Source organism: Amblyomma maculatum, chromosome 1, assembly GCF_055883805.1.
Source record: "Amblyomma maculatum isolate TAMU_Amacu chromosome 1, ASM5588380v1, whole genome shotgun sequence".
Classification (NCBI taxonomy): domain Eukaryota; kingdom Metazoa; phylum Arthropoda; class Arachnida; order Ixodida; family Ixodidae; genus Amblyomma; species Amblyomma maculatum.
The window spans coordinates 20,037,409-20,047,140 of record NC_139344.1 but is presented as its reverse complement, the minus strand read 5'-3'; the positions used below and the strand labels follow the sequence as shown (position 1 = coordinate 20,047,140).

At 45.2% G+C, this 9,732-nt stretch overlaps 1 protein-coding gene across 1 annotated transcript in view; it reads left to right on the top strand.

The window, feature by feature from the left end:
• The window catches only part of LOC146201917 (uncharacterized), an 18,996-nt gene extending 15,777 nt beyond the window's left edge, over nucleotides 1-3,219 (top strand). Inside the window, exons 3-4 of the mRNA XM_084599703.1 lie at nucleotides 1,459-1,499; nucleotides 2,812-3,219. Coding sequence (XP_084455829.1) covers nucleotides 1,459-1,499; nucleotides 2,812-3,219 — 449 coding nt within the window. The remainder of the gene's footprint in view (nucleotides 1-1,458; nucleotides 1,500-2,811) is intronic.
• The last annotated feature ends 6,513 nt before the right edge of the window (nucleotides 3,220-9,732 follow it).

Sequence of the window (9,732 nt, the reverse complement as noted above, 5' to 3'; positions counted from 1 at the left end):
AGAGGGAGAAATGCTTCGCAGTGGTGCAGAGGCAGGGGTCCCGGATTTTAACCGAAAGGACGAGACTTGGACTCCTGCTCGACTGCTTTTTCCGTTCATCGATCGTACTTTTGTTCCTTAGTAGGCACTCGGCAATAGCGGACAAGTTGGGTGACTGACGTCATGGCCTATCACACCACCGGCGTGCTAAACACTCGAAGAATTAAGTTATGATCCCGGAATTTTCGTCGAACGTGAAAGCAGCATTCCTTTATCTGTTCGACGGCCTCAATTTCTAGTTTGGCCTCGAAGCTTATCGTCTTTTTTTTACATCCTATACTAACCCGGCAGAAATGTTGCTAAGTTAATTGCGGGTGACTGAATAAAAATTAAACTCGCGCGAAGGTTAATTAATGCCGGCGAGCTTCCCCTGACCACGGGCTCCGTTGATGGCTACAGCTCTGCGCGCTCCTTCAGTTCATACAACGAGCCGTATCTGCTTGAGGGGTTTTGATTCTTTTTGTTTTTTAAATGGGAGGAAAACGACAGTAACCGCAGAAAAGCAACTCGATCGTGCACGTTCGAAGTGGCGTAACTCGGAAAACATTGCGCAGGTCGGGAAAGCCTGATTGGCTTAGTCGGTTCCCATATATCAAAATATGAAAAAATTTCAAAGGCGACGGCGAAGAAGGAACGGAGGAAGGTGAACGGACCAGACAAAACCAAACATTTGCGCCACGCTTTATCTTTCTGCCATATACGAATCCATTATGGGATGTCCAACGGCGTTTGCTTCAGAGAGCGATGTTTAAAAATAGAATAACGTCCTCATATAGTGGCTAACGAGTGTGGCAGTATCCGGGCGTACGCGATTCTCGCTATTCTGAGCGCCAACCGATGGTCATGAAGCACTCGAGCAATTCAGAATGAGCGCGCGAGTCATTACAGCTACATTACTTTCGGCTTAATCAACCTTAACCCCGGCCGACAGCAAAACCAGCCGAAGCTCATAATTCTGGCGGCTGGCCGTTTGAATCTGAACTCGTTTATAACGCATGAGCCAGGCAGTGGCGACTCAAGACGCCAACATGTACGACCAGACACCCGACCAGACGCATCCGCTAAGCGATATGTGTTATAGCCTCGCATTCAGTCACCCCCAACTCCAATGGTGCGCATTTCTCCATCATCCCTTCTTTTGGCAAAGCGCCATATGTTACTGCCGGAGAACAAATGACCCTTTTAAACCACATTTTGATCATTCGCCATTTTATATGCTTCGCTGCATCTGGTACGCCACAAAGATATTAGTTTCAAATTTGGCTTTCTTCATGTTGCGTCTTCTCTCTTTCCGAGGCTGTGCGTTCGGAATGAATATCAAAATAGCCTACGCTATTGTTTACACTTCTTTTAACTCCATGTTTAATGAGAACGCCTGTGTTAAAACGTAATCTTTCCCCGTGTTTTTGTTCTTTTCAGTCAGCGCCCTTGTGATGAATGCTGCGGCCGCTGAAACTAGGGTAAGCTTTCAACAGACAACTGCGGCGTGAAACATCAAGTACATTTTCATTAAAGAGATTGGGGGAGGGGAGGGGGGGGGGGCGAACTTGACTGGGACAAAAATATATGCTCATTGTAAGAAATAGATCCAATTAGAATTACAGTTTGGGCTAACTGGTTTTCTTTCTCGGGCAAAGCTGCCGCGTAAAGGAAGCATTGACAACAGCCTAAAAGGAAACATATCAACGGTCCCTTTAAGTTGCCGTTATGTTCGCGAAAGCAAATCAATTCGCTAAAAACTTTGTTTAACCATGCTTATAGTTTTACTGATTCGTGCAAGTATTTTGTTGCGAAGGTTGAAAACATATGCTAGGACAGTCTCCGCTTTTACGTAGTGCGCGGCATTTCGAGAGCCGGCCAATGCGACGCGCAGTCCGGTACATTTTCTTGCAGTATTGTGACGCCGAACACCAAAGTGGAAGCCAAATCTCCGACCAGAATACTTTGTGTCGATTGTTGCAAGCTGTTCACAGTCGCAACGGCCCTGCGAGCGACTGACCACTTTTTTTTATTTTTATTAATTTATTCATACTGTCAGCATTAGCTAAGACACATGTTGCAGTTTGCATACAATGATACATTTCAGAAGCAAATATCAACAAAATATACAATCCACTGTTACCTGTACGTAGGATGAGCAAAACAAACTCTAGGAGAATATCACACAGAGCTTTAATTACAAAAGCAACAAACAAATCATAATTATACCAGTGCACGGGATAATTAGTGTTGACTATGCAAGTACAATTACACAGCATACAAATTTAACAAACCGCTATCAAGTGCTCCGACAGAGCATTCTCAAACGGCGCATGTTCCGTTAGTATAACAATATAATTCAGCAGCGTATTCCACTCGTTTATTGACAACTAAAACAATATTTGAAACAACCCGTTCTGTACTTTAATAGTTTCATGTACTTTGTGTGTATTGTTCAAGATGGAAAAGTCACATCTGGAGTAATGTACTTCCGAATATGCAACCGACAGCATCTACTTAAAATTAAAAGAAAGCAATCTGATGTATTTCACCTGTTGGGTATTTCACAATGGGTATTTCACCTGTTCATAGCCCGGCGCGTCTCATAACACACGCCGGACTATCATTGAGTCCCATGTGCCGTTCAAGAGCCCGCTACGAACCGTATTTTGTGTGCGTAAGGGTTGGAACATTCGGCCCCTGATTTGTTGGCACCAGCCGTCTCTCTCACTCAGTGGTGCCAGCAGAATAGGAAAGAGGGCAACTCTCAATTCCTGCTGTCCGTGTGCACAGGTCAAGCGGCTCGCCTACGAGCTCGCCGACGGCGCCGACCTGGTGATGGGACCGGTGGCGAAGACGTTCCGCTGCCGACGCAGCGGCTACTTCGCCGATGTGAGGAACCGATGCAAGGTGTTCCATGTGTGCCACGCGGTGCGCCGAGCCGACGGTTCATCTACGATGCAACACTTCAGCTTCTTCTGTGGCAACCGGACCGTGTTCGACCAGCTAAGCCTCACGTGCACCTACCCGGACGACGCGGTACCTTGTCGCAGCGCCCCAGCTTTCTTCTACCTCAACGAGCGCATAGGCGTCGAGAATGCCCTCTTTCACACCGACACCGATGTGGCCCTCGCCGACGCCAGGAGACCCAAAAGAAGGCGCACAGGAGGCGGCCGTACGGCTGCACGCTTCTCAGGATAGCCGGTGCCAGCAGTCTTCTACACCGCCGGTTTTCTGAAATGGCCCAGAGATGTGCACGGCTGCAGGCAGCTCTGTAAAAGTCCCTAGGCGCATTTACATTTTTCTAAGCTTCTGCCCCCCCCCCCCTCCCTCCTAGTGAAACTGAACTCCACTAGGCGTTGTTTCACTTTCTCATCGCGTTGCAGTGGCTACACTGACAGCCCAATTCGGAACAGAATCATCAAATTTATCCTACTCTTTTCGCGACTGCACCATCACCTTGTTCTGTTGTGTATTAAATGGACGTTCACAGAGGCTGAGTCCAATATTTGTTTCTCCACTTGATTCAGTGCTCTTTCCTAGGCACATTGACGCTCCTCTGGTAGAAAAAGACGCATTTTTGATAAGAAAATGCATTTTATTGCTTTCCCACCACTCAATTCGAACTTGTGATCGGTACATCGAAAAGGAGAAGGGCTCTGTGACCGCCGACTTGAGGTGAACGGCGGTGTAACCTTACTTCCAGAATCCATGCACAAAAACCACTGCCGACACCGCCGGTTAACTTAGAAATTGACGTACGTACAGTGGGGACACCTGTATTTCATTTTCTCAACGTTGTTTAACTTTTAACGCCTTCGTTTTCAATAAAATTGGGACATTTCTCTTAAATATTGTGTACTCTGTCGATTCAACACAACTTCAATTTGTCCTTATAGTGTCTCTAAGTTGAGCGCCACCATTTCTAGCTTTTTTTTTTTTTTTTTCACAGCCCCGGGCGTTTGTGTTCTTTCCAATGTGTAAGCGGCTGATGAATTCTGTGTCTATCTTCAACGTTTGTTTGTTTGTTTGTTTGTTTGTTTGTTTGTTTGTTTGTTTGTTTGTTTGTTTGTTTGTTTGTTTGTTTGTTTGTTTGTTTGTTTGTTTGTTTGTTTGTTTGTTTGTTTGTTTGTTTGTTTGTTTGTTTGTTTGTTTGTTTGTTTGTTTGTTTGTTTGTTTGTTTGTTTGATGGCGGAACTGAGGGAAAAATTATAGAATTCATCACAGGACCGTATAGAGTTACCGCCCCTATTGTCGCCCCAGCCTTAGTTGCACTGCGTGCATTGTGACACCACTGCCGCCGCCGTCGGACAGCTGGACTCCGGTCTAGCAAGGCCCGACGTACATAACACTCAGCATACAAGCAGGTATTGCTCATATATTGTTTTGTAGAAACGTGTGTGTTATCCCCATTTTTCCATCTTGTTCAATGCGACGTACGAAAACCGTTTATTGATTCGTAAAATTTCGGAGGTATATATATTTTTTGGACTCCACGTTGTATTTTACTTCTAGGTTTATAACTCTTTCCTTACCGCTCTTATTCAAAACATTCAATTGGAACGATGGTGTGGAATGGCCCATTATGTGCGATTCAGCCTCGGCCACTTCTGGGCAAGTAGCCCCTGCAAGTATACGTTGTAAAAGAACTGCACTTCGTTTTGGAATTGGGTTTCCTCGTCTGCCGTATGATAGAGCACGTTTTTTAAACTTCCCTCGAAACCTGTCAGCGACCTTAGTTGGCGTGCAGTCAAAAACGATAGTGGCGACCTCATCTTGCAGGCACCCTGCTCACCAACGGCGGAGTTCTTCCGATACCACGGCACCGGTACTTTAGGTTGTAGATGCGAGCCAAAGTTCGTGTGAATCCATATCTTCAATCATCAAGACACCCAATCGTTTTATTTTGGTTCGGCGGAGATGACTCCTCCATCCAGTCCCGACCGGTGCCCGTCTGTTACTCTTGTTTCCGCTGTTTCCGAGGAGCCTGAGAAGCTTCGTTCGTTCCTGAGCCTCTCTGAAAATACCGCACATGTCCTGAACGACTACGTGCCACCGGTGTAGCAAAGTGGGTTCTCTGGACGCGACCTGGCATCCGTCGGTACTTTACTGCGGAATAGCCCAAAGTCCTTCACGCAAGCAGCTGATTTTTATTTTACAGTTCCGAAAGTTCTGTAACCTGGCTACTGTATATATGTCATAGGAAAGCATAAAATGTATATTGTGTATTTTTTATTCCCCTGTTTTCTGACTGAATATACTGGATATTTCTGTGAATGTCCGTCTCAAATTTCTTCTAAATTTACGTTTGTCTCAACTTTTTTTCGAAGCAATGCTTACTTTCTGCTTTTTAATAAATAAAAAAATAAAGTTCGTGTGCGTGCATTGATGCTGCGCAATCAATAAAAGAATAAAATTATTGAACGAATAAATTTTTTACGCACAGCTCTGCCAAAATTGTCGGTTTTCCCTTAATAAACAAAGAGTCAAAATTGTCTTTAATTAATGCCATTGCTCCGTTTTGACGAAGATAGTTGCTTCTGCAGCTGAGTTCTTCCGCGAAACCTCAATCCTTGATATCCCTTGCGGTGTCCGGCATTCGGCAAGCGGGCAAAATGAAGAGCGTTTCATTGTTGTCGACGTCTGATTGAGGATCTTGAAGAAATGGGCACTTTGCTTAGGCCACCTAAAATATCCCTAACACATGGTTTTTAGGCATATTCGGGCATGCATTTTAGTCATGTGCGTAGTCACAAGAGCTATATGAATCATGCGCATAACACCCATCCATTCAGACAACCCCCCCCCCCCCCCCCCCCCCCCCCCCCCAAGGTAGACAAAATAGAATAAAATGCGCCCGTTGTCCGAGCCTCTCAAGACATCGAGTAAAGTGTCCTGGCCGTGTAGCACTCAGGCAGAAAATATCGGCACATGTTCATTCAGTATCGCAGTACAGCGTCAAGTCACTGATTCAAGCTTACAAAAGAAAGAATGCATTAGCCTGCGGCAAAGGATCGATACTTTCATGAGAGCCTGCATGGCACTCTTTCTTTCTTTCGCAATATTTCCCCCACGACGCTCGAGTGTGCTCAGAAGATAAACTTCGTTGGCTAAAGAAACCATGACTATAATGAAAGCCGAAAATAATCGGACCGCAACAAGGCCGGCCCATCTGCAACAGCCGTTAATCTTCTTACTTGCCGCCCAGCCATCTATTGGAACGGGCAAACAATAAAACGGGAGTTCTAATAAAGTAAAAATGAACACGTTAGCCATATGTACTATGCAAGTCTTTCATATGCGATATATTCTGCTCTGCGAAGTAGCAAGAGCGGATCGAGGGCAGAATAAGAATTAGAGGGTTTGATTTGATGTTGGTTCCAACTTGCACGGACACATATGCCAGTTCCCAGCACGCCATTTCCACTGCTTGTAAAGAAACTCATATAAGCAGACAAAACGGGGACGCCATAGGCATTCATTGTCCTTTGAGTAAAAGTAAAACGACTTGAACTCAGATATACTACATTTCGTAACTTCTTTCGCGAGCTTCGGGACTATGGCCCTTTCTGCAACATTGTAGAGCCGTATCTCCCTTCACGTCTCTTGCAATTTTTCGCTACTTCCTAGCAGATAGCGTACGGCGAGCAGAACCCTTGTGCAAGCCCACTTAATTAGCCAGTGTCTTACGTCAGTTCCTTCGGCGTAACGATTGTTAGAGTAACGATTATTATTTTTATTGAGAAAAACTTGGGCCTCAAGTAATTTGTCAAACTGCGGGGAGTGTATCTGAACTCTTGTCCCAAGTATAGTGGAGTAGCCGCCAAGAAAAAAAAAATGTGCTTTCCATGCGTAAAATTCACTATGTCGCAAGAATTTTTGTCTCTACCATTAAATCATACTGTTCCGAACATTTTTTCTTTCCTTCTCCGATATCCCATCATAACTGAATAAATAAAACAAAATCGTCGCGACTACGGACACGAAAGAAAAAGGACTAGCGCTGTCCCATCATAACACACTCGCTAATTTACCGAGTATGTTAAAACAAACCTATTTCACATTTTATTTACATGTTTAGTAGAGCAGTCAATGTGCTCGAAACCTCGGCACGTATGTTCGCTAAAATGCACCTGTTGTCACTGCGGCATGAAACGCATAAATTCGAGGGTCTCGAACACGCGGCCTTGGCAGCTGTGCGATGCGGCCCGCCGGCGCCAAACATTTCAGCAAATGACCCAAAATCGCCTGCCGGCTTCACGACTCGGCTTTGCAGACAGACTCGTGTTCCAACTAAAATCAGCTGAAAGGTCTTGTCCCCGTGGACGGCCCACAATAATCATGGATTATTTAGACAAATTAAAGAAAGAAATGAAAAAAAAAAAATTAAATGAAGAATTGGCCCCTTAATACGCGTGAGCGTCTGACTGACGTCAGCTGCCTTCAAGGGCAAGGAGTCAGACAATCCGGCCCCCCTTCCATCTCCAAATCTACATTTTTCGTTTAGAGGATAAGTGAATCTGCGATTTATTAGCCGTTTTACCCTTTCATGAGCTCTCTTGGAGCCATCCTGAAGTGTCCGCCGTCAGGTGGTTAGGCATGCAGGATTGACCCCACACCGCACGGAGAATGGCGGGGTGTGGTCTTTGAACGAGACGCGTTTGTAGATTTTATTTTGTTGGTACCTACTATGCTTATTTTACTGTTGTTTTTATTTTTGTTTCCGTTGATTTTTTTTTTTTTTTTTTTATTTACCGGCTCCTGACCCGCGAAGGACGGAATATCCCCAATATGGCCCGCATAGCAATGCAAGCACGAGACCCTTAAATATATACGGAGTGTTTTTTTTTCCTTCCAAATGAGCCAAATCTAGAAGCAGAAACTTAGCCAAATATTGCTTAATTGAAAGGTCCTTTAAAGATCTTGCTTTTGCTAAGTTTGATGCCGAAAGGTGGTCAATGAAGACCAAAAATTGCACGCATAATCGTATGTCAAATAAGAAATGAGCCGGATCCAGCTCATGCGCGGATTAAAATGAGTCAAATTCACTCTTAACAGCCTTCTTTCTCACCTTCAGCCTCAGTCATCGGATTGTTTTGACCGTTATTTTAAATAATCCTTCTCCAGCGCTACGTTTTCATTGTATGCCAAGAATTTGAAAAGAAATTTCGATGGAAGATCTGAACCCCGAAGACATAATGATGGGATCATATAAGTCCTGCCGCGGACGAAGCAATGTTGTGTCTCTGCTACAAAGAACGTGGAAAGGATGAATTTCGTTGGGCAAGTTGCCGGCGGCTTTCTCAATTCACTAACGCAAGCAAAACAGCCGAAGCAAGCAAGAAACGACAATACTATATAGCAGTCGCCTTGTTTTGCGCTCTGTGTGCGTCTATACCATTTCACGGCCACCCGTGTACAGTAGAATAAAATAATTCTGAATTCAATACATTTTAACTAGTTTATTTTCCACTGCCGAAGTGTGAACCCTATAATAATAAGATCCTCACATCAGTGCTTGAAACAGAAAGCTACTGTTAGTTTTTAATAGCTCGCTTAAAAGTATAGACGTGCTCCTGATTGCACACAGCGAATGTTCTAGCTGAAAAAATAGCATTTTCATCGAATTCAACTTGCACGCCTAATCTCAACTGGTCTCGTTGTGCTCCTAGGAGTTTTCAACTGCCACGCATCCGAACAACAGGAAGCGGAAGATTAAGCGCCGGTATACCGCTGTATAAGAGACTGTCACACCACTGTCGCGAAGTGGACATTGGAGAGAAAAAAAATCGCCTAGGAAGGAGGTGATAACTAAAATATTACATTAGTTGGGTCAGTGTGGTGTACTGTCTACTGTACGCGACAAGGCTTGACCGGACAGGCCGGTGTGTGCGTGTAGTGTAACGCGGGAACGCGAACGTCCACGGGCCGCCGAGACGTGATAGACGATATTTGTCGGAGGACCGCGCCGGGACGTCGCCTCTCTTTTGTATATACGATCCGGCAGTATTTTGTGCGGCGCCTCAACTGCCGGACGCATATACTATGCGCTAGTAAACAGTCGTTCATCTTCTCCTGCGCCTTTCTCGGTCCTCGGCCGTGCCTCACGTCCTCCTCACAATGGTATGCGGTGTTAGGCGTCTGCATCGCGTGATTTGTGAATTTTCGCTAACGCATACGCGGGGACAACAGACGTCAAGTGTGCAGCGAGTACTCAGAGAACGCAAGCAGGCTACGTGGTATAAAAAGAGAATGCAGCTCAGAGATATGCGGTCTATGGCATCGTCAACTATCTTAGAGTGGCTTACAGTGTGCAGCACACTGTTTGGTTCGTTGAAGAATGCATATCATATGTATAAAGAACTCCGACTAGCGGTTTACAGTTGAGCGCTTGCTTATTCGCCGACTACACCATGCTCGCTCCATTTGATTCAAGACGCCGCCTCGGCTTAATAAGGAAGAACACTGCTTCCAAGCAGTGATTACAATGAATTCAGTCGTGCTGGTAGCCGCACTTGGTAGCTAGACAGTTGCTTCTGACCTTTGATGCGTTGTCACGAGAAACGAGTGGCGTACGCAAATTTGAGCTTTACCGGGATCATCATTTGGGCTAGTTGGTGCGAATCCAGCATACTGAACGAGCGAAAGACACAGGAGCACAAGAAAACAAGTACACGGGACAGCGTTGGACTAACAACCTCTTCGAGTAAGTAT